At 35.0% G+C, this 26,804-nt stretch overlaps 1 protein-coding gene across 3 annotated transcripts in view; it reads right to left on the bottom strand.

Annotated features, from left to right (window-relative positions):
- Positions 1-11,580: 11,580 nt before the first annotated feature.
- The window catches only part of LOC126826913 (uncharacterized), a 90,416-nt gene continuing 75,192 nt past the window's right edge, over positions 11,581-26,804 (bottom strand). For all 3 annotated transcript variants that reach the window (XM_056102606.1, XM_050556044.2, XM_050556046.2), the window contains 9 exons: positions 22,143-22,293; positions 21,455-21,629; positions 20,564-20,772; positions 19,357-19,458; positions 17,660-17,756; positions 17,330-17,373; positions 16,727-16,837; positions 15,448-15,483; positions 11,581-15,158 (listed from right to left, as the gene is read on the bottom strand). In XM_056102606.1, the coding sequence (XP_055958581.1) occupies positions 13,625-15,158; positions 15,448-15,483; positions 16,727-16,837; positions 17,330-17,373; positions 17,660-17,756; positions 19,357-19,458; positions 20,564-20,772; positions 21,455-21,629; positions 22,143-22,293 (2,459 nt within the window). In that variant the 3' untranslated portion in view covers positions 11,581-13,624. The remainder of the gene's footprint in view (positions 15,159-15,447; positions 15,484-16,726; positions 16,838-17,329; positions 17,374-17,659; positions 17,757-19,356; positions 19,459-20,563; positions 20,773-21,454; positions 21,630-22,142; positions 22,294-26,804) is intronic.

Here is a 26,804-nt window from a genome sequence, read left to right as displayed (position 1 = left end):
CGATTGAATGATTTATAATCATGTCATTTTATAAATTAGACACATTTATATGTTTACAAAACAAAATAGTCGATTAAAATCCTGCTTGAACTGCAAAATTACAAATTCTGAAAATTTAATTTGTTTTAGATTTTGAAGTGTGTGACAAATGTTTGGTTATAGTTTATTTGGTTTGGAACTTTGTCACATGCACTCCAACCCCCACCCAAGTCCGCCTACCCATAGCCCACCTACCCTACGCAGTTGCTTGCCTCAAATGGTTTCGAGAAATGTAACTTTTTTCACGTTCTCAGCGGCCTAATTGCACAGCTGCTCTGGGAATGTATATCGACGTGTCTCTACTATAATGTTTCTCTAGTCCTTGTTTTTAACTGGTTGTTCGGGTATCCTGTCCCGTCTATTAGTTTCGTTTTTATTACCCCAAATACAGGACCTTGCAATCGGCTATCCTGAATTTCTTACCCCCTTGTTCAATTTGATAGACGGCAGTGTATGTTTACTGTCACTCTTAAGATATCCAATGGCGCAATTGAACATCCGGGATCCTACATTTTATAACAAGGGATTGCCTATAATAAATACAATATAATAATATAAATACACGTAAAGATATTAACAAACAATTACAGTATAAGTCGTAATAAAAGTTATTAAATTATATTTATATTAATGTTCAGGCCTGTCAATCAATTTTGAATAATATACAGGGGTCTATTTAGTGTCGATATAAGCTGAGGTCTGGCATTTAAAGTTCAAATATCTTTTTCGAATCATTTGTCAGAAAGACACAGCTAAAGTGTGTATAGTGTACATTGGACGAGTGGTAGACATCTGAAAATTTAAAGTATTCGAAGAGAAAAGTCAAACTAATGATGAAGCATTTAATTTTTGGGATGACCCTAGCCTTCACTTTGTTGGTATCGGGTAAGATTTTAACCTTTTAATATATCTGTATACAAATTCGCAAATAATGTGACTGGTCACAGCCGTCACTCTGTTGACATGAGATAAAACACCCTACCTTTTAGTATCTAAAGTTTCAACACAATTAAAGGAGATGTCATAGATATAAAACTATGTTAGAGAATAAAACCAGTTAATTACCCGCGCCCGAGCCATCTATGTAATATAGTAGCCATGGTGGGACAACGCATAGTCGTTCGGATGGCCCGACAAACCGAGGTCCTGTGTACACATTGGCGTGCTGGTAAAAGTACCATTGACAGTTGGAATTCGAAATAAGAGTAGGCCTTAGCACTGCTGTCTGGGCAAAGTTTTCCGCATAGCACATTGCATGGCATATGCCTATCTTCATTAGCCCAGCCGGAGCAGATCAGTAGGACGTTAAGCCCCTTTCATTTCTATAGATGTGATACGTTATATAAAGTCTAGTCTATAGGTGCATTCATACATTACTTATGTCCTCAATTAAGATTGTTTACAAATTTATAAATTAGTCTGTTTTACGATTACTCTTGACAAATTAAAGGTGCACCCTAATTAAACGTTTTTATTATTGAAACATGCGACGTGGAAATTCGAAGTTCTAGACATCAGAATCTAAATTTGGAAAATTTACTTTGAATAATTCACAATATCAGGTGCTTGCCATGCAAGTAACGGTGTCGGTACTGACAGACACTAACCAAGGGAAAAGAAAAGGTCTAAGAAACGCCCACAACAACAACAACAACGGAAACGAATCTAACAGTACATACATGTACTGATCACCGACGGAGTGTATTGTATACTCGTTTTCTGAACCAGTGAATCTTACGACTGCTGTGGTCGGAGGTAAACTAGTTACTGCGTTTCCCCCACGACGTGAACGCCGGTCGGTCACCCACCATTTTTCCCGGTACCGGTTATGACTGACATTGACCGAGACAGAAGAACACAGAACGCTGAATATCGATAGGGTTCATCCTTTCACGCCAAATTTGAAATAAATCCATTACAAATATAGCCCCTATTGTGTTGAGAAGGACTTAGGCAAACGGGGGGAATTCAGGAGAGAAAAATATTATGAGTAAAAAATGATGAAATCAGAGTTAGTCTTTTAGATGTTACCTGCACTTTGTTTGTTTATTCATTATTAACCCTTTGCATATACAGATATCGAATGTCATCTGCACCAAGCATGTAACCAGTATAAAATATATATAAGCTGTACTACAAAATAATGTAGACAAGAATGAAATGAAATGACTTTTAACGTCCTAATGAAGACGGGCTTAACAGGTTTAAGCAACTACTGGCTTCCATGATCTCTGACAGTTTCTGAACTATAATTGTATGTTTGAACAAAATATCGGATTATGGTTACAGTGTACTAGTATGAATTATACGCCGCTATTTTAATCAAAATCAATTTTTATACGTGTAGTTTCAGCCCAAGGAGAATGTAACGACATAACAGAAGGTGTAGTTGCCAGTTCTACAAACTGTGCCCAGTACTACGACTGTGGTGATGACAATAAATTTCATGAATGCCCATACCCAGAATTATTTCACGCAACTGATAAAGTATGTAAACATTACGAGTTAGTTTACTGTGGCGAAAAAGAGGAACCCATCGATCCATGTAAGTATGATGTAGAATCTTGGTTTTTGTTTCTACAAAGTATCGAATCGTTCAACAAAGTTCTGAAAACTCATAACAAAACAACGGACATAGGTTAAACTCTGGGAATTTCAAATAATGGATGCCGCGAGATCTTCCTAAGTGTGCCGCGAAATTTTGAACGGCACACTAAGAAAATGCGAAAAACTACGTGATCCCAATTGAGTATTCACTGGTAAGTTCATAGCTGTGTTTTTCTTTATTTAGTTTGAGTCATTCTATGTGTCTATAATTAGTCTGCGTCTACGGTTGCGTGCCGCCTATGACTTGCCAGGTTTTTACTTTGCAAAATTCAAATATTTTTCATATATATTTAGTCAGGTGTGTCGCTATTTTTTCATGTGTTCCAAGGTGTGCCGTTGGCAAAAAAGGGTTGAAAACCACTGGACTATGAATATTCTTGTTGATTAGAATATATTTTCTATTATTTGCACGGCAGGTGAACAAGACAAGGCGGATCTGCTCTCAATTTATTGACTTGATTTTTGTATATTCTGCCTCTATCTTTACATATTTATACCCATCAACACTTTTTTTATTTTCTGTCAATATTTGTAACGTACTTTCCTTTAAATTCGATACATCTGTTCTCTTTTAAGCATTTGGTTCCAATAAATATGTTTTTTTTTGGTCTTTCGATTCCCGTTCCATGCAAAATAATTGCGTTTCATTCCGTTTCCATACACAAGACGCAATTCTATGGAATATAATTACTGTTTATTTCTGACTGATGTTAACAACCAGTCTGCTCACGTCTGTATCCCTACAGAATCATGTCCTATGTCTTTTCAGTTTAATTACTAAATGACATTAAAACAATTTTCCGTTTTCATATCTGTTTACCAATATTATTTTATTCCTGTCTGTATTTTCAGGTGACTATGTAAAAAATGGATGTGGTCATGCGCAAGGTCATTGTATCCCATGTAATATCCGGTATCCATCTTGTAAAGATAAACCGGATGGCGATAATGCATGGGAAGGGAAGCTGGATTCCCCTTTTTACGTCACATGCAAAGATGGGCGAATTGTAGAAGATGGATACTGCGAAGCAGGTATCTTTGACCCAGAGCTCAGAAAATGTGTAATACCACCCCAGTGAATTAGTGATTGATTACGAAACATGGAATCAATTTATATGTACAATTCTAAGAAACACTCCATATAATTCTAATATTTCATATTTAACAGTTGCAGTGAAATAATTTGGTCTATTTCCAATAACCCTGTCAAAAGAATTTGTAAAATTGTTATTCTGTTACTATTGTTATTCTGTTACTATTGTTTAAAGATACATTATGTAAGAGTTAAATCGGCGTGCTGTAAGTCTTTATTTTGGCTTCAAATGTTATATAAACGATTATTTAGAAGTTTATTCGCTGATATGCCTATAATCAACTCTCAAGACGATCGAATGGCCGAGATTCAAATGGATTAGAAAACCAGCTAGATTAAAAAATTGAACGGAAAAAATGGATAATCGATAATCGAGTGCCAATTACCGTTGCTACAATAATAAGCAATCTTAGTACAACTTGTCAAACACCCACAACTCTACTCACAATAAAGTAATTTGAATGAAATTTTCAATATAATCATATTTCATTTCTATTTTTGAACTATTATAGCAAGAAAGACCAGCCCTGTATGTAAATCTTGGTTAATGCATCTTTAAAAAAAACGGAAATAAGAAATAAATTAATATCTTTTATATCTTCATTTATACTGTATATGAAAAGAGTGTATGATTATACCAAAGAAGGTTTAAAATCATATTAAATGTCTGATTGTTTCCAGGAATTATTTGGAAATGTCTTTCCTTTAATGTCAGTATTTTATTTGTGATAATTTTTTTTGTAAATTAGGAATGAACATAAATATTAAAATGTACTTCTTCTTGTAATTAAATTACATAGCCGTGCATTTAACGAGTGTCTGCATTTTTCCTATACAGTAACATTGGAAATTTATGGGGCCACCCAGTAATGCACCCGCTATCTTAGGTTATGAATGCAAACAAGCCTGCAGATTAGAGATGAACAATAGGATTTAAATTATAATTAGTTCAATATTAATACAAGCAGAAAAATAAAAATCTTGTAATAGTCGTTGTAGGGGATCTGGTTTTATTCAAATTATTGGAAATAAATTTATGGGTGTGTCGGGAATTTTGGAGAGGGCAGGGATTGGTGCACAATTGATGATTGCGTTGGAAGTTGATTACGACGCAACGCATCCCCCCCATGAGATACCAATGGTCTGTAATACCAGTTTCTTCATCAGTTGGTATGGGAACTACGTCACATTTGGAACTTCTCAAAAAAATTAGAAGTGGTATCGATTGCTCCAGTAGTACATCGCCCGTTCATTTTATAGGTTTCTGTAATCCGGGAAATGGAAAATATGGACCAAATCAATGGACAAATAAAAAGGGGACACAATCGGATTGGGGATGGAGTGTGATTCTTAAGCTTCCTTCTGAAGTTCGCATTGGTTAAAGCGTTGTTTGAAAGTATCTTTATTCCAAATGAATACTTGAATACTACGGAATGAAATTGTATACTTACAAAATATTCGTTTCATACAATATTATACATGATACCATTTGGTCACATTATTGTGGCTAAAATAAAGGTGTCCATGTGATTCGTTAGTTTGACATCGTGCTATATAGATAGACTTTTAGCCAGTATAACGATACCTGATGATTATTTCCCTCCTTTACAAAAATAAAGCCAATGCAATGTTTATTCTTGAACCATTGGCATAAAATAATACAGGGATATATACGGGACTAATTTACACACTGACAAATGGAGAATTCTTTGATTCGGTCTGTATTTTGGAAATAAAGACTTTCATTTTACAATTGTAAGGCTCTACTCATCACACCCGACTGCAATTGTAGCTGGCCTCCTCATGTGTTCCGTCCTGGATTCATTACGGTCAATGTTGCAAAAAAGGGAACTGTTTATGTACAAGGGTGTATCATCAAATGCTGATTACGTTTATATATGTAGCTCCGCAGTTCCCTGCAATATAACGGTTCACGTCGATTGAAAACACAACAATCAAGCACAACAACACTGAAAATTTAAAAACGAAGCAATAACACCAAAGACTATTATTAAAAACGTATGTATGTATAAATACCTATGAAATAAAAATAGAATTTCGTAAATTTGATGCTTTTTAAATGGACATACAGTATGAATTATCCTTATCCCATGCATTGCTTATTCATCATTGGCATACAAATAGATGTATTTTTAAAACATCGGGCCTAAAACAAGCAATTGGCTTGCAAATAAACAAAGGGCCACAAGCACCATAACCGCACTCTCACCATTTTAATTTTTTCTAAATAATTTGTTCCGACAATATTGGGCGTACATGAGGAAAATGAATATGCTAATAACTCTTCTAATATATATATTTTTTTTATTTTTGTAAATTAAATAATAATAGTATTTAACTTAAGAAAATATTATTAAACTTGAAATAGCGGTGAACATTCTATTTTTGTGCACCAACCGGACTAATGAAGACAGACATACTCCATGCAGAGTGCTTAAGCCCTATATGAGGAAATTGTTTGGCCGGACATTTTTTTTTTAAACACAAATTTCAATTGTTTTTCGTTCTCTAGGTTCTACAACGTAGTACGAAAATCGAAACCCATTAGCAAGAAGGATTATATTTCTAAGTTCCTTATTACTTGAGCCAAGAACAATACAAAACACAAAACAATATATACTTTAGGCCTGAAATTTTATCTAAATTATTAATTAGACATTAATAAACTTATCCAGACCATAATCAACTCTCGATGTTACCGTTAGTCTACGATATTTACTGGATTAGAATCCGATCTGCTGCTCAACGTACATTGATGATTAATCAAAAATTGGATAACTGAGACTATGTTTTTATCGTTATAATGATCGGGGCCAAGCCTAATATTCAATTGCTAAATTCTAGGTTCAGAGTGGATCAATTTGACTGAAATTTCCAGCAATTTCCCGTAACATTATCTAGTTTTTAATCATTATAGTGAGAACTGCCAGTTCTTTATCTAATCTCCCATAATGTATCTTTAATATACAGCCGGATTAATTCTATAATAATATGGCTTTATATATTTGCAACGTTTTACTATAATGTTAGTTTGTAAATGAACTGTTAGTTTTGAGTGGACTTTAGTATTGTGAATAAAAAAAAACCCTGTAACATTCGACGCATTTACAATACAGAAATTGCTAGTCTGTAAATGAACTGTTAGTGTTGACTGGACTTTAGTATTGTGAATAAAAAAACTGTAACATTCGACGTATTTACAATACATAAATTATTAGTCTGTAAATGAACTGTTAGTTTTGAGTGGATTTTAGTATTTACGATCCGGAAAATGTTAGTCTGTAAATGAACTCTTAGTTTTTAGTGGATTTTAGTATTATTAAAAAAATTCGACGTATTTACAATCCGGAAAATGTTAGTCTGTAAAATGAACTCTTAGTTTTGGTTGGATTTTAGTATTATGAATAAAAACATTATCATTCGACTTATTTACAATTCAGAAAATAATTATAAAATAGTATACAAATTCTTTGTATATCTGTAAAATCTAAGATTTTATGTAACATAGTAAAAAAAAAATAATAAGACAATATTTAAAGTTTCCCAGCATATTATTACAGCATATTTATAGTGCGCCCTTTCAAGTTTCATATAACGTGTTCAGGGGCACTTTACAAAGTGACAATGTAATCTATAATCATATAAACATACCAATAAAAATTACGGATGGCGGGCCTTTTCAACCATAGCGCCATAACTATGGAATAACCTCCCACAACATCTTCGTCAGCAAAGGGAACTACGTTAATTTAAGCGTGGTCTTAAAACCTATTTATTCAGCAGGCAACTTTTACCTTAAAATGTTTACTTTGTACCTTATAATAATTGTATGGCTTTTATAATTAATGTTTTAACTTAAATATCTCATTTTATTTCTCATCATTTTCATTTAATGTTTTAACTTATGTCTCATTTTATTTTATTTTTTATCATTTATATAGGTATCTTATACATTACATTTTATGTCTATCAGTTAACTTTTAACTCTTGTAAAGCGTTTCTGAAACGAATTGTGCAGAACGCTATATACAAATAAATTATTATTATTATTAAAATAAAAAAAACCCCAACAAACAACAGATGGACCTGTTAACATTTGTATACGGATTCAGTTAAAAGCGTGTTTAAATAACTATGTACATCTTAAACTAATAGTAGATTATTCCATAAAATGGGCGCGTGGAAACTAAAAGAGCGATTACCATGCGAGACTAGTTGAACAGTTTTGGGCTTTAGAGGTAGTTTATCTGATGTACGTAATGTTTGGCCAGGTGTATACATTTCTAAAATTGGAAAATTGGTACACCTTCAATGATTTAGAGCTAGGGTTAGGCCATTCATGCTTTCAAAGGTATTTTGGGCAAGAAAGAAGCCCCATGGAATTAGAAAGTGGACCTGGCAGTACCGATACAATCAATCTAGAAACCTTTTATAAAATGATAAATAAACATTCACCTGGTTATTCAAATAATGATTCCCCTACAAAATAAATGACAATGAAAACTATTCCTTGGTATATCCTATATTTAGTAAACAACGTCGACAAATTATACTAACAGTACCTGGACACTTGATAATAACAAATTCTGTTTATATGGAAATATCTATTTTGAGTATAATAATGAATAACTAAATATACATAAAATGCACCCCCTTTTGTGTGTGTTTATTTAATTTGTTTATAACCTTTTTTTTCTTTTAATAATTCTTTTTTTTAGTTTTACCCCTCTTTTTATTAATTTTTTTTTGTAAGTATTTTTTTAAAATTATTTTCTCCCTTTTTATTTTTTTTTTCTCTTTTTATTATTTTTTTTCATTGAAAGTCATATATAGATCTTAACAATCTCTCTCGCCCTTTCTTTTTAATATTTTTCAAAATTATTTTCTCTCTTTTTTTTAATTATTTTTGAAAGGCCATTATATAGATCTTATATATCTCTCTCGCCCCCTCCCCCCATCTAATATAATTTTAAATATATATATATATATATATATAATGATTTCCCGATAAAATAAAGAACACGCCTTCTTGGTATATATTTACCAAACTATATTTACATTAAATGGACACTTGATAACTATTCAATTATATCATACATAGAGATATCTAATTCGGGTATAATACAAATGAGTAAATGAATATTCAATAAGATAGAATCCTTCAATAGCTTATTAAACCGTTTTAACGTAAAATGTATCCTTTTTTGTGTGTGTTTCTCTAATTTGTTTATAACTTTTTTTTTCTCTTTTTAATTATTTTTTTAAAAATATTTTTCCCTCTTTTTAATTTTTTTCTCTCCTTTTCTTCATTGATTTAGTATTTTATTTATGTAATCTGGCTATAATAATTAACCTTTCATTAATCTACATAGTCTTCCTGGTATAATCTAACAATAGTGCAATACAGGAGTAATGAGAAGAAATAAATGTTCATAGACCAATTATGTAATCTGGCTATAAATTTAACATTTCATTGGGATTTAAATTTATTCTCAAGTAAACGGATAATTAAAAATATATAATGAATTGTAGGATTTAAAATCTGCTTATACAGAGCCGAAGTAAAAAGTGTAAAAACATAATATATTAAGATTTATTTAAATATCATTAGAATATTAACAGGGGAAATAAAGCATTTAAGCCTGGAAAGAACCGGTTAATAAAGTATGATTCCATATACCGTCTTTTGATTGTATTGTCAATTTCGACTTTATAAAAGGGACAAATATTAAATTTAATATTTAAAGACTTAATGTTTAGAGACTTTCAAAACAGGATTAGTCTGTATACTAATTCTATGTACCGCATTCCCCGGATATAAAATTCATTGCATTGGTTACACACAAGAACATAAATTAAATTTTAAGTAGTACAATTCATATTATCATTGATTCTAAACGTATAATTAGTATTATAAAAAAGTCAATTTACTATTACTAATCATATGATGGCAACATTTACAAAGTGGGCTGTGGCACTTAGAAGTAGAAAAAGTCACATTACTAGAAGTCTTATATTTCTCTGAGAGTTGTTCAAAGAAACTTTTTGGGTATATTTACATTTATGTATATATTATATATAAAATTATGCTTTCTCCCACTACTGGGATCATCAGGCATTCAATAATAAGATAGTAAAAAATTACATGACGTCATGGCGTTATTATAATAATACATAATAATAATATAAAATATAAATATTTTAGTATACATTAAATAATATAAAATTATACTGCATTTGGGTGATACTTCTTAATAAAATGTCGTTCTTTACTTTCTAGCAAATCATTATTCAGCCATTGGGTTTATATACTATTCAAAAAAAGTAGGGGATATTTGATTTTGGGGGCATTATACTAAAATATGCAAATGACTACGAAAAAAGTCACTATAGAACCTAACAGAAGAAACATTTCCAGTTACATGTGACGCCCAAACGCACCAATAGCTACCGCATGGAATGCAGGTGATGCTTGGGATCATCATGGGGGTCCAACCCAAGATTTGCACGACTCTGACTTTGAATGTTACAGTCATTGTGGCATTGAATTCCAGGGTGGAAACATCAGTTTAATTGTTTTAGTGACCAGAAAATAAATTTTGATATGCGTCGGCTTACCCAAAATGAAAGGTTACGTGCCCTTGGCATGCTACAGATCGGCACAACACAGGCGGTTGTGGCGCGGACGATGAATGTTTCTCAGTCTGTCATAAGCAGGCTATGGTCCAGATACCGTGATACACAATCTGTACAGGACAGACCACGCTCAGGTCGACCAAGGGCGACAACTCAAGCCCAGGATCGATTTATCCGTACCTTGGCCTTGAGAAATCGTGTCATCACAGCAAATCAGATCAGCGCTCGTCTTCAAACAGACACTGGTGTGAGAGTGAGTGGCCAGACGATTCGGAATCGACTGCATAGGGGTCACCTTCGCGCCCGACGTCCTCGCGTGATCCCTTGTTTGAGAGATCATCACATTCAGGCAAGACGTCGTTGGTGTAGAGATCGTCAACACTGGGATAATCGACGCTGGAGCAATGTGATGTTTTCAGATGAGTCAAGGTTCACTGTTGATTTTTTGGACAGACGTAGGAGGGTGTGGCGTCGTCGAAACGAGCGCTTCCAAGACGGTAACGTCATCAGACATGATCGATTTGGGGGTGGTTCTGTTATGGTGTGGGGAGGCATCACTGTTGCTGGAAGAACGGCTTTACATGTTGGTGCAGGGCGTGTTACAGGCCAGTACTACCGGGACAACATCTTGGCAGTCCATGTTGTGCCGTTCGCACGACGTCATGGCCGCCGTTTCATCTTCCAGGATGACAACGCAAGATGTCACAGGGCCAGGATCGTTACAGGTTACCTCCAACAACAGAACATCACCACATTACCTTGGCCAGCACTGAGTCCCGACCTCTCCCCCATCGAGCATGTCTGGGACATGCTTGGACAGAGGTTACGTCAACGTCAACAACGTCCTGCCAATGTCCAAGAACTTGCTGCTGCGTTGCAACAGGAATGGGACAATCTGGACCAAAATGACCTTAGACGTCTCATTAGGAGTATGCCACGTCGGATCAATGCTTGTTTGGCAAACAGAGGAGGATTTACCCGTTACTGACTTGGTTGTGATGCTGTGGTAATTTTGCTGTTTGACCCCGGGTATAATTTTACCCTTATAATGGTCAGTCTGTGCCTTACTTAGTCTAACGATCATTTGGAATAAATCGATGAATGTGAACTTCATTTCATTTTGTCATTTGTTTCTTCGTCAGTTTCATTAGGTGACTTTAATAACACTTAAAAATCAAATATCCCCTACTTTTTTTGAATAGTATATAAGGGGAATATATGTATATATGTGTGGCAAATTATTATCCAGTCAGTTGGGTTTATATAGAGAATATATGTATATATGTGTATATTTTTTCATTATCTTCTCAATCAATGTATTGCTATTATTTTCGCATTTGAAAGTTAATCGATTTGTTGCTCTAAAATTATACGAAACTAAATGGCGCGGGAGCAGATAAGAATTTTAAAAATATATTTTTAACAACGTTACAATAAACGGGTTATAGTATGAAATGCCGAATATAGACGGGAAAATAACTTTTAATGTGCAATTCAAAACACTCGTCATTCGTATTGTGAAAATTACGCACTTCGTGTTTCAGTAATCACTTCTTGTCAAAATATATTTAGATTTATTTTCTTGAAAGATTATGTAACGGAAATTGGCATTGTGAAAATCAGGACATCAAAATCACTTTCGATGACTATCTCTAGAACTGACTCAATTCCTCATATAATTTAGGTAACGTTTATATGCAAAGCTTCAAGGTCTTTACTGTGTGCATACGAGCACATAATTGCGGACATCGATATCGAATATAAATCCCGGTCCAATCGTGTTAGTAAACACGATGGCGGGTGTCATAGCTGCTAGAGAATATGAGCAAACTAATACTTTTGATTTTACTACATTTCATTCTCCAGATTATTTTTGTCGTCATTAACGATGTTTATATCATTCAACAATCATACAAAATCATGAAATCAAAAACATGTTTAAACCGCTTCGGTAGTATTGCTGTATTATCACAGATAGTTGTCTAATTTTGCATTTCTTCATTGTATTTAAATACAGGTTGGTCATAAAATACCACAATATTGCACACATATATAGAATCATTATTTCTTGGGACAGCTGCATCAACACATTTGGACTTGGGCAACGCAACATATATGTTAATGTTATGGATCATCATGCCAACCTAACTCCGATTCTGCTGACAGAAAATTCAGACCTGGATTTTTACGGCAGCATAGAATAAAATCCATCTTAAAATTATATTCCAACTTCCGACATTTATACTAAAACACATCTGAACTTGGGAAGAGATGATCGTAGTATCCGTAGAAGTTGTCTCTGAATCATCATGATATTGGTCAAGGTCTCCGATCCATTTGTGCTGATTAGTTGATACCGATTTTAATTCCAGAATTATGACACAACACTGCATTACAATTGAAAGGAAATATATTTTGCTGCCTTTATGAATCTGCTTCATAATAACTATATTTGATAATCTTTAGTTGTATAATCAAACTACAAATGTTATTAATGACACGCTATTGTCGTCAGCCTTTTGAGGTACACATTATACACCGTTTGTATTCTTCCGAAACGCGCTGGGGATTTATTACTGCTGTAAAACTCTTCTCCATTATTTTTGTTGATTAGATGAGATTCAATTATCAGCTTTTCGCAAGGCTCGTCCCAGAGAACTTACTAGAATATAGTCTAAATAGTCAATAATCAACACTTTGGGAAAGTCGCCACACGAGTTCTCCACGTTAAAAACACAGGACATTTATAAATTAAGATGCCAAAGTAAACATTATGCCCTGTTGGTTTAAGAATCCACTGCTACATCAGTAATAATGGGTAGCTCTACAATCCCTATCGCATCTTGTCCTACCAAGATTTTCCCAAGTCCCAAAGTGACCTAGTTGTGTTGACGAGGGTTTAAACTCCACCTATTCGTTCTTTCGAATATGATTTTAGCCAACACATAGCAAGGTTAATCTATAAGATAGGAGAAAAGTGAAATTTTGTTGATCCAGGAAAGTGATTCTTCAACATTTATCCAATATAAAAATGGAAAGAATTCAAAATGATAGCAAACTTTCATTTTCAAAAGTACAGAGCACTTTATGAGGATAAGTACGAACGGAGAAAAAAACACTTCGAAAGTCACAATAGATAGACAGAAAAAATATCCTAGTAAAACAAGACAAGATAAAGACTGCTTGATCTAGCGCAATTATCCCTGATTCATAACAGTCGTTCTTATACTAACACAACTTAACAGATACATTATTCTCTTTTTCTGCTTTATTTTCTGATAGCTGAGGTCCATCATCAGTTGATACCAGACAAGCGTCAGGCTGGACTGACTCGTTGGATGGTCTCTTTAACAATTTTGTTGTTGCGGAGTGGGCGTGTGCAGTTCGAAATAATCCTGTTGATAAATGGGATGATGACTTGTCTTCTTCAGTTCGTGAAACATGTTTTGTTTGCTCAGATGTGAACGGGATTTCTGTAGTTCGCGAATCATCGTCTGACATCAGAGAGTCTAATTGGAGTTTGTTTGTGTGTCGAGTTGTAGTTGGTCTAGAAATGGCTGCTGTTTCATTAATTTCTGGTGAACGATCTTTGGTTTGGTGTTCTGGGGATTTGTTAACACTAGATCCATGTTCAATAATGTCTACAGTATGAACTTGGGCAGATGTGTTATCGGTAAGATTGTTTGCCGATGAATTGGTTACTTGCCTATTGTTTAATGGATAACACTTTGGTATTGCTCCAGTTTGTATTAATTGTTGTCGGGTACGACTGTTTAAATGTATCGGACCACGGCTTCTTAGTCTATTCGAAGCTGAACCAACCTTAGAGTCTACTGTTTGCAGCACATTTTGAGCTATATGATTTGACAAAATACGAGCATCTCCTACTTGGGATTTACCATATGACTTACCTCCAGTTACAGTTCCTACTTGCGGGTTTGCCGTTTGCTTATATGAATCAGTGAAAGATGAAATACTATGTTTGGGGTTATTGGAAAAGCTAGTTTCATATCCTTCATCGCCTCCATTTGATTTGTTCGTTATATGTTCCGTTTTTACTACCCCATCTTCTAACTGATTTTTGAGATGTACACCTTTGTGTAACTCATTTTCCCCACCACCTTTGTCTAACTCATTTTCATCACTATTCTTCAAATGTGTGTTCTTGTCTAACTCTTTTCCATGGCTTTTCTTGAAATGTGCGCCCTTGTCTAACTCATGTTCACCACCATTCTTGAAATGTACATCTTTGTCTAACCCCTTTTCACCACCATTCGTGAGATTTACACCTTTGTCTAACTCGTTTCCGTCACCTTTCGTGAAATGTGCGTCATTGACTAACTCCTTTTCTCTGCCATTCATGACATTTACTTCCTGGTCTAACTTTTTTTCTCCGCCATTCATGACATGTACCTCCTTGTCTGACTTCTTTTCTTCGCCATTTATGGCATGTACTTCTTTGTCTGACTTCTGTTCTCCGCCATTCATGACATGTACCTCCTTCTGTAACTTCTTTTCTCTGCCATTCATGACAAGTACTTCCTTGTTTAATTCCCTTTCTCCGCCATTCATGTCATGCACATCATTGTCTAACCCCTTTTCTTCGCCAATCGTGACATACGCATCCTGGTTTAACCCATTTCCTCCACCTTTGTCTTCCTCTTTCACTTCTTCTGTTTGAGTTTCCGCCGTTTCTGTGTCACTTTCATTAATAAATGACATTTCTGGTAATTGTCCTAACTCTTTCTCTATCAAACTCACCCTGTAAAAAAATTGGAGCAATTATGTAATTATGATAGTCTATATTAAACAGCACATGCAAAGGGCGCGAATAAACTATTACACATACATGACTTCAAAATCCACACGGGTGACGGTGCTGAAGAGCATACCTATTTTGTTTTATCCACAAAAGTACAAAGCAAAATTTGTTAGCCATGTTGCTCCCTAAAATGGGAAGCATCATCAGAATTATATTTGAAATAGATAAATAAATGACCCCCCCCTCCCCCGCTTCTATTTAGTAGATAAATCAAAATCCATATACTCACATGTTCTTATGATCTGTCACTGTCTTTTTGAGAAGTCTGAAAAATAAAATAAAATAAAATAAAATAAAATAAAAATAATAAAATAAAATAAAATAAAATAAAATAAAATAAAATAAAATAAAATAAAATAAAATAAAATAAAAAAATAAAATAAAATAACAACATAACATAACATAACATAACAAAACAAAACAAAACAAAACAAAACAAAACAAAACAAAACAAAACAAAATAAAATAAAAATTACTGCTATGTGAAGCCAGCCACACTTATAAAATTTGAGAATAATTGGACAACAGTGGACATTATATAAAGATATAAACTGATTAAAAATTTCTAATTACCCATAAAAATGACATTAGATTAAGCTAAGCCCAGTGGCAATTTGTATGTTCCCAAAGCAAAGGTAACGAGCATAGTCTGGTTATTAATAATTGCTAAACGTACTACTGTAAAATGGCGTTCGGAACAGGTTCTTATATCAACTTAGAAGTGTCGTAAGCATAAAACGTACAGGGCAAATCAACCGAGTGTTACTACTTAATACAGTTAAGTCCCAATTTCTCTGCTTATGCCACCTGGATGGTCGAAATGAACACAAATTTTCCAAAAGCTTAATCGATGCCCGTTTAAGTGATGTATAACATTTAGTGCCAAGAACAACATACCAGAGATTGTGTCGACTACTTTGGGAAAGAACCTAGCAGACCAACAATTGATATTGAGCTCATATACAGAATGTCTGATTTTCCCTGTAGTATTTGTCAGCTTTGATGCGCAGGGTACGTGTTGGGGGTGGGGCCCACCGGGTGTACGTCTAAATATCTATATACGATGCATTATGAAAACAATCCCCCAAATCGGCACAGAGCTGTGGTATGATAAATATGCTGGTTACCAATGCTTGTCACTAGTATTCTGTGGTTCATCTACGTAGAACATGTGCTGGAGCTATCTCTGCGAGTATAGTCAATATAATTAATCCATTAATAGCAACGGGTTTGGAATTCATATAATAAATATTACTATTTAACCTACCAGATATTTATTATTGATTGATTGTAAATAAGTATTCGTGAAATTAGACCAACAATTTAACATACCAAGGTGAAATTAGACCAACACTTTAACAAATCCCCGTGAAATCAGACCAACAATTTAACAACATTATAATTATATGATACCCTTATAGGTAACATGGAGATGAGTCAATACAGGCCTATCCTGTTCCACAATCCTTTTTCAGATAAAATAAGATATTGTTTATGAAAAAACCTACCCCTTTGACTGGTCTATTGATCTTAACTTTGAGCTTTCGATAGTAATATATGGTGTTGGTAACGATCTGCTGGCCTTAATGCTGATTTCTTCGTATCGCTCTGGTGATCGCCTATATAACAGGAAAATAATGTAATGATTAAAATTCGACAGTTTAAAGCCACCGTCAGAAATGAAAAGTGAAATGTGATTTGCTTTGAGCAATATAGTATTCTGATCTAAGATTATAGGAGCCACGGTGACTAGGTGGGTAAGACGCTGACTCGCTAGCCTGGAGGTCGGGTGTTCGATCCCTGCATTGGCCGAGAAAGTTCATCGGAATTTTCCGGCGTGGTTTCCCCTTGTCAGTGGTGCAGGACGGAGGGCCTGACAAGGACAGCTGTCTAGTCGCTCGGATTAGGCGAAAATCCGATGTTCAATGTATACATTGGCGTGCACGTAAAAGATCGCTTGGCAGTTGGAATTCAATACAAGAGTAGGCCATAGTGCTGCTGCCGACCACAGCTATATTATGTTCATGTGGTCCACGCTTTTGAAATAGATGTACTTTTATTTCAGTATATATATTATCTTAAATAACCAAAAGACTTTATTAAACAGTCACCTGTGATTTCTACTGTGTGAACCCGTGCACATGTATCGCATAATCTGAAAAGAAAATTCACATGAAATACTATATAATTTAAAATAATTTTGTTCCTCGTTACCATGGTCATGTTTTACTATCATATATATATATAAATATTCTATATTTTGCAGATAAAGCACTGTTTGGAAAGAGACAGCTGTATGTTATCATTGCGTTTTATAAGCAATGATTCATGATTCAAACAGGTAAATAATGCGATGCAAATCCGAACTACAGCAATAAATATTCGAGGAGTTACTCGGTAACAAAATAGAACAAAGGGCAGATAACAAGCAATAGAAGTACCTCAGTGAAGACATTTTTGCATTGAGCCCTGGACTGCTCTAATTTTTTTAAATCAGCTTCCAATACGACCATTCGGGCCACACCGTCTTTATGCAACCTAATAAATACAATTAATGTCATAAGTACTGTATTCATTTATCAAAACATCCCTTTATATATTAAACTTTGTAGCAAAACAAAACCCGTTAGTAGAAGCATTAATGGAAAAGAGATGACCTCTGTCCTACTATCTATGATGTTAGATAATTAAGGTGATTCCGGGACAGCAGTCGCGCTCGCGATTCAGGCTATAAACTACTTCTAATATTGACCAAATGTCCTGTATGATGCACACAATATACACAAATGCAGGGTCAATTCTTTTGAGCAATTTTTGTGCATGCCGTCCTTTGATTCCTTTACAACAAAGCATTAACTATTTATGTTCAACCAACCAAATTATGACATATGTAATACGAAGGTTGTGGAACGGTGATTTATTTAAACGGTTTTTAAAATCGGATAAAAATTGTGACCTCTAGAGGATCCACAACCCTGGAATTACATACTTTTACACGATTTGCGTTCAAAGAGCGGCCATTTTGTCGAGCAGTTTGGTCCGATTTTTTACGAAATTCAAACTCAATCACCATCCGGGTGTAACGATAATATATTTAAACGATTTTTAAAATCGGATAAAAATTGTGACCTCTAGAGGGTACACAAGCCAAAATCGCGATATTGTAGTTCAATACGGGGCCATAATCCAAGAAGTTACGGTCCGATATCGACAGGAACCGAGGTCGTTGGGTCATCAAAATCGGATAAAAAGTGTGACCTCTACATTGCCCACAAGCTAAAAACGTGATTTTTCGTACAATCAGGGGCCATAATCCATGACGTTACGATCCGATACATGCCAATATCGAAATGAATCGATATCTTTTGAAATAAACCTATATTTCAAGTTTCGTCAAAATCGGATAAAAATTGTGACCTGTAGAGTGTCCACAAACAAATTTTGAACAGATGGAAGTCCGGACGGACAGGGGCGAGACAATATACGTCCACATGAAAATGTGGTCGTATATGAAAATGTGGTCGTATAAAAAGAGAGAGAGAGAGAAATGGAGTTTAACGTCCACTCGACACAAACTAGGTCATTTCAGGACTAACATATGGTTTAATTTTATTTCAATAATTCGCTTGCGCGTAGGGGTCTTTAGCAGTGGGAGGAAACCGGAGGACCCGGAGAAAACCCACGAGGTTGGACAGGCGACCCTACTCCTTGTCACGTACAACCGGGGATTCGAAACCACGCCAGTCGACTCAATGACACACTTTATGATACAGCGCGCGCACGCTAACCATTCAGCCATCCAACCCCCCTCGTATAAAAAGATAGGTGGACCCAGATAAGAGCAACAAACTAACAATGACACAATTACGGAATATAACACAAAAGAAAACGAAAACGAAAAACGGCTGATTGATTCCATTGATTGATTCGACCCTATCAGTAGCTAAATAAATCAAATTTGAACAATAAGATGTGGACTGGATCTCGAGAATAAAATTTAGCATCATCTATCCGGAGGATAGCTAAATTCTAAGTGCATAAATAGTGAGTGACAAATGTATATAGTAGTGATCGCACTTTATCAGCGGAACGTAAAAACAGTATTTGACAGCCTCATGGCAAAGTTGTATAAACTTACTGCTTATTTCGTGAATATTCATTCATGGCGAGATTTCGCTCTTTTGAACACGGTGTTTGCCACAAAAACACACATCTTGCTGTTAATTCTTGTATTTCAGATCTGTAACAATAAGTTTTAACGAGACCTGGCTTTTATAATATCTTAAAACTTAATCACATGTAAGTGTTATGGTCATTGAATCAGACCATTCGTTTAATTATCAAAGTTTAAGAATGGTTTAAAAATGATTAAATATAGAAGTATTGGTATGAATAATGTTACTTAAAACACACTTAAGTTCATAATACCAACTACTAACTTCATTATTAATAATAACGTCTCATAAGTGAATAACACAAACTATAACTAAATAATAATATCGACGCTTATAGGAATAACATAAAGTATAAATTAATCCCTTTAGGGCGTGTTGGAAGTTTGGAATAAGAGAATAATTAAATATTAATTAAATTGTTTATAAGATCACCAATTTCTAGAACGATTGGAGGTGGGAAAAACGAAAACTTTTGAATAAATAATCGTAAATTGGTCTCACAATTACCAAGGTATTCTGTTGGCAAGACATTATCTCTTTCTTTTCCGTTAGAGGCACGTCGAAAACAAGTACGTCAATAAAACGAACAATTTGCCCTTGATTAATGCAAATCCCAATTTGTTGATTTCATCAGAAATGAGTATGAGAGCTAATAATATCTATCATCAAATACAACGAAAACATAGGTAAATATGTGCAGTGTCGGATCTAGATGAAGAGTGGCTCTAGGCTATTGCACCCCCCCCACCATCATGACTAGAGAAAGTGTGTTTTAAACTAATGCGCAAAGACTACGGTGCGTGTACGAAAAGTCAACGGAAGTGTCATGAATACTAATCACCGTGACCAGAGGCCCTTATATCGCACAGCCCTAGATTTCAGTCTTCCAAACATACTGGTAGAGGTTGAGAAAGAGGTTGGGTTTATTATCATGGGTTTAGAAAGCAAAGTTACAAAGTACAAAATACAGCAATAATGAGAAATTGCACCCTGCTGCGTCCACGATATACCTTTACTACCAATAGCCAAATCTGAGGAAATCAATATTTTCGAGTTTCACATTAATCAAAGACAAATTGATCCTAAAACTGATCCTTACCTACGAGGATGATGTCATACCGGAATATCTTTAATATGCAGCCCAGGGGGTCCCTACAAACTGAATCCTACCTGTCAGCATTTTGTTGTAATTGTTCATATTCTGTTAACACTTGCTTCTTTCTATTTTGCATTCTGTACAATACGTCTTTTCCTTTCTGCAATAGGGTGCCAACCAACGCACACCAATTGTTGTCAATCAAAGATGGCGGTGTTCCCCAAATTTCTTCAAAACTGCTGCTTAGTATTTCACCTTTTATCCTCTTTAGGCCACCATATAACTAGAAAATAAAATGCGGATTAAATAAAAGTAACGTTGTGTGATTTGCATTTTTAGGTCTGGAAATATCAAATTTCTCATGGCTTAATTCACGTTAATATGTCAAATGATTATTTAAAATTTAATTAGGAAAACAAAATGTCACACGTTAGATGATCTCCACGCTTGGATTTAATCGGATTAAAAACAGGTCCATCAATAGAAATTCAACTTTTACAATATTGTAGTTTGCAAGGGGCTTCTTGTATCGCTCAAATTAAGCTCAAGGACTTTATAAAACAAAATATATCAATATTATATAATCTGTTTGAACAAATTCGTTTATGTATATACTGCAGCATATTGTATAAATGTATATATTGTGAACCATTATAAATAGACGAACTACAATTACTGGGTACCGAGACGGTGAAATTTATATGGGGGGGGGGGGGGTCTACCTCCATTTAGATATTTAATGAAATAGAACGTTCACTACAGTTCTCCCAGTATTTAGTTTACTCATCGCTTGTTTGGTAAGTGGTAACATTATACGGTGACAAACTGAACACCCATGGAAGTACGATATCGATGAATTACATTTGCAGTGAAATTTGAAGACGTATTCTGCCTCATAGTGTGAAGATATATTCGTCTATATATCATAACCTTTAGTATTGAGTAGATACATTGGGATTACTTACCTCGGCAATGGCTTGGAAATTAAACAAGTTCCCTATCTCTGATCTTTGGCCATTTTGAAGACTTCTATCAAAAATAGATTTGATGGTGTCCAAAAAGAATTCTATTTGTTTATAACTATCGTGCCATTGTTGATATATCTTCTGTAGTCGTATATGTCGATGTAGTAAATCAGCCCTATGAGAAAAAATGGGTTTCTATTATTGCTCTCTACTTCAGTCAGTAACGATAACTGCGTTCTGGTTTTTTTTGCTTCACTTACAGATCATTGTTACAGGATAACCGTAGCAAAGATATATGTCTTAAAACAATATATTTGAAATGTGTTTAACCAATTATATCAAAAAAGTAACATTGATGGACATCAAAATTATCCTTTAATACAATATAAAAATAGTTATCGCCCTTTAGCCAATGGGAGAGAGAGAGAAATGGGGTTTAACGTCCACTCGACACAAACTAGGTCATTTCGGGACTAACATATGGTTTAATTTCATTTCAATGATTCGCTTGCGCATAGGGGTCTTTAGCAGTGGGAGGAAACCGGAGGACCCGGAGAAAACCCACGAGGTTGGACAGGCGACCCTACTCCTTTAGCCAATGGTCTATAATGCAAACTAAAATCAATATCAAAGTAAGTATCCAAAACGTTAGATTTTTTTTAAAACCCACTATAGTGACACAACTTACCATAGAGCTAACGAAACATAATAACAGCCGCTAATAACAGCTTGAGCTGCCAGCATCCTTTTATAAATATCAAAAATAGTATCACATTGACTGGTTGTTACTTGAATGTCCTCAGATATTGATGAGCCTACACGGAAACTTTCAAAAGGTTCTGGAAAAGAAATACAATCCAACAAATGAATTCTAACAACAAACCTTATAATTTACATTGGTGTTAAGCTGTTGTGTGGGATGACCACTATTTTCTTTAAAATTGTTTTCATTGTTAAAACCAGTGTTGGGATATTACCGATTGTGTGTTCCAACTTCGACACAATTTCAAAAACTAGAATTTATGAACAAACTGAAACTTCGACGCTTAATCTCCCCAAATGTATACCATAGAGTTTGTGCAGTTACTTAGAGTTAGCCTACCCTCCCAATAACCTTTAAAGGCTGAAATTGACTCTTTTTGTTTTAAACTGGAGCTAAACTGGAAAATTGCTTGAACCTGGACATCCGAAGCTATCTCGTAAACGATTACCATATTATACTTATAACCTTGGCTTTAATCATGTGGCTTAACACCGTTTGTTAGTTACGTGAGCTTCTCAAAAATTAAAATATGACATTAGGTGTTCCTGTGCAAGGAAATATAAGATTAATTACTAATTGGAGAGATAGTTTGGATTTTAGAAATCGCTGCAACCGATCTGGTACATACAGAAGGTAACCCCGAAGCAATGACCATGAGCAGTCACAAGTTCTGTTGGCTGGGTGATTTGCAAGCACTAAGTCACTTGTATCAATTTAAAACATTCCGTAGTCAATAAACTGTTTTTAAAGATACTTTCCCACGCAAGTATTTATCGGGTGGTTATTTCCAGTAACAGTATGGCAATTTTTGTATCTTATGTGGAAACATCCAGTGTCGCTACAAAAATACTGAATTCCCAGCACAACCCGACGATTAGGGATATCTGCTCGAGTGACGTCAAAGTTGCACGTCCAATCTCTCAGCATTGGGGAACGCTTTATGTATATGTTCATAAACTTGATAGTGAACGGACTAGGAAAAGATGGGAGACTTAAAAGTACAACAGTTTCTGGGATAAAAACAACGGAAAAGACGTGGGTAGTGGATAATCAGGCTTCGATATTGCTTGGACAGCGATTAAAGACAGCATCGTCTTGTATATGCAATGAATTCTCCCCCGGCTTCGAACCCGTTGCTATGTACCGCGTCAGTCAAGTTCCTTGCACAAATATGACTTGCCAATACAATTTTTGAGAAGGATTTGAAGCAAAGTTTTGATAGATTAATTATTTGAATATGTTTTTAGTCCAAATATATTACCAAATGAGCCAGTTTGTACGCGGGAAGGTATCTTTAAATATACACATATAATATAATATTTTGCTTCACTACACAATCACAAAAGACTATTCAACTGGCCGCGATTAGAGAATTGTTGAAACGGTGTCATTTATCACGATCTATTCAACTCAAGGTTCACGTACTGTATATAGGCCACCTATAGGGAAAAAAACCTTCGCAAGATCTTATCTGGGACCTGAACATTTATAGCTACGCATTGAAGTCCAAATGATCAAAGGTCATTTAGGGGTTAACATATGGTACAATTTTATTCCGAACTGTGGAGGGGGGCGGGAGGACAGAGAATGCATTTAGCTATGATAGCTCCGAGCCTGGTTTTCACCTTTTCCGAGGGTGGCTGTTTAGTTCAAGCGCCCGGATTGGACGAAGCATTGCGATCCGGTGTACAAATTTGCCTGAAGTGAACGATATCACGGATATTTAACATCTTACTCAAAATATGCATTTCAATTTTTTTGTGGTTATCATTGCATTATCAACACCAGAACAGCGTGGTTGGTTCTGGTCTCGTGATATATTACTACATTGAAGGGTGTAGTACACTAGACGGTATAAGGCCACGCTTTCTAGAATAGAATACCCGATACCATGTATTGTTCTAACCAAATGATTCAGTTTCATCACAGTCGATTTTCCATTTAACATATGCGGTGGGAGTATGTTTACCCTTTCATGAACACCTAACGCCACTTTCCAATTTTACTTTCGAACTTAATATTGTCCAATTAATCTTTTGGATTTGGATTTTCTTCAGTGTTATCACACCCTGTGGTACCAGTGCTACTTATAACAATTTATAGATCAAGCTCAAAGGAAGTAGGCCTTTTAAAACGATTAACATATTTGTAGCTTCCCGTCTGAACCGGTTTGACTTGGCTTTTTCCAGTGTCAATAACTGTTATATAATACGTACCAATTTAATGTGACATTTCGTTATTTAGAAGTAAATTATAGTGTTTTAGTCCTCAGAAGTAACGTGTATATATATACAGGTACTACTGATACAGTATTCAAACATCTACAACCTAGGTTGGCTTGGCGTGGGGTTAGGTGTTCTTGAAAAATTAAGTATATCCTGTCCTGTGCACGATATCATCAAAACAATAATCTAATCTCAAACTTGTCGCCTTGTTTAATTAGTATTATCTCATATATTGCAAGTCTTTGATTGAAACATCAACAATCCTTGCTTGACTTAACGATTGGCTAACACACTTTTTTGTGACCAATCAAACATAAGATACCAAATCAAATCGATATTAACCAGAAAAAAGTATAAATCTGGGACAGGGCCCTTATTCACGAAAACTTAAACTAAGATAAAATCGAAATTTTAAGAAATACTGCAATTCGATTGGCTGACCAGTAAAATCAATTTGCATATATCCAATGAAGTTGCAGTATTTCTTAAAATTTCGATTTTATCTTAGTTTAAGTTTTCGTGAATAAGGGCCCAGTATTATAGAAAAGCCTGTGAATACTTGTTCACCGGTTCTTCTTTGTTGGTTTTCGTCTTTTTTTTCTCTGACTGGAACGGAACAGTAGACATCTGTTGCTGGTCTGAGCTATCCAAATTTGATTGATAAGCGTAGCGCTTCCCCTATTCCCGCGAACGTCTCCTCAATTATGTTAAGCACGGCCCATGTTCTGTTCAAGAGGCCTGCATATCTCGACGGTAAAAACCCTATCGTTGCTCAAATGTTACAGTCGTTAGCGTGGTATAGTTCCGTGTGAAAGAAACTATTAAAGCAGCTAAATCGCTAACATTTGGGACCTAGGAATTGACACAAGTGGGTCGGAACTCATATAATACTGTAATATGAATGTATACAAACTGATATACATTCAATGGTTTCCGTTTTTACTCTAATTTCAAATCAGTTATGTTCCGCGAAATAAGCCAGCAGTCTCAATCGAATGCAAATTTCTATCGCCTGGTTATTCCAGTCTACATATGCCGTTTGGTTTAGTGCAATATGTCTAGCCTCGTTCCTCGAGTCTCTTGCTAGAACTGGGGCTGAAACGCATTATGGAACATGATTCGTGTACCAATGGTAAAAAGTTTATTTTGTCTTAAATATTAGATATCAGAAGCCCATCTTTTTCCGGTAAGATCACAGCATCAATGTTGATTTAAATTGACAAATAATTTGTGTTTTCAATGTTGAAGATTTTGGATGATAATGAGTTAGAGACATAGCTACTTTAAAAACGTAACGAAGTATTAAAAAATATATAACCAATTACTCTATTCAATCTAGTAATATTAGTAAATATGTACTAGGATTGGTAGGGTGACCCACCTTAAATAAATATCTCCATATATCTCGACAATTACGCCACAATATTTATATATATGCCAAGCCTCAAATCAGTTTCACACAATTATAGTCACTAAATAAACGATCATGTTGTACTTAATAAGCTATGACCATTAATCATGTATAAATAATAGACTGAAAACTGGTTCCAAGAGTCGTCCATAACATCCAGACACTTTTGAGTAAAAGATAGGTTACGTGCCCTTTGTTTTGAAATTAGCCTCGCTTAACCAGTCTATCGACCATTCTACGTCTGATTGACAGGTCGGGATAATCAAGACTACTTTTTTACGAAACATAACAGAAAGCTAGAACAAGAAATTGAATTTAGAAATAAGCACTTTAGACAACTCAACAATCGTTTTAAGAAGCTTGTAAAAGTAAAATGAAACTATTGCTAGTATCATGTTCCTGTCTAACCCGAGTGATTCAGGGATATTATTTGTACTAAACCAAAAGATGCCGCTCTTAACGGTACAGTTAATGACAAAGCGATTTAAAAAATGAAACGAACGTAATTTCTAAATCTGCTGTAATAACCAAGAAGCTTAATTTTACTGCTATTCAAAATCGTCAACAATAAATTTTTTACGGCTGTAATAGTTGATAGATTTGTAGAGAATTGCACGTGCCATGGCTATTTATAGTATCATACTGTCAGAAAGTTGGTCTCGGCACGCTTCAGTGGTAGTCTCGAACTATCAGCGGTGGACTGTATTTCTGTGAGTACATGGGTCACCCTAGGATTGGGTAAACGATGGTTTAGTACAACTAAACAGTGTGGATTTACTAAACGAAATGACTTCATAAAATACAGAATACGCCATCGGTCTAATTTTGTATGAAAATTGTTGACTTGGATATGTCCCTTAAATAAACTTATTCAAAGTGTGTTTCAGACTATGGTCTTTGCCCATTAAGGACTTTGATATGATATCTGAATTGAACCAGTAGACTTTTTAC

Source organism: Patella vulgata, chromosome 7 (genome assembly GCF_932274485.2).
Source record: "Patella vulgata chromosome 7, xgPatVulg1.2, whole genome shotgun sequence".
Lineage (NCBI taxonomy): Eukaryota > Metazoa > Mollusca > Gastropoda > Patellidae > Patella > Patella vulgata.
The sequence above is the reverse complement of the archived record's forward strand: the minus strand, read 5'-3'. Positions and strand labels throughout refer to the sequence as shown.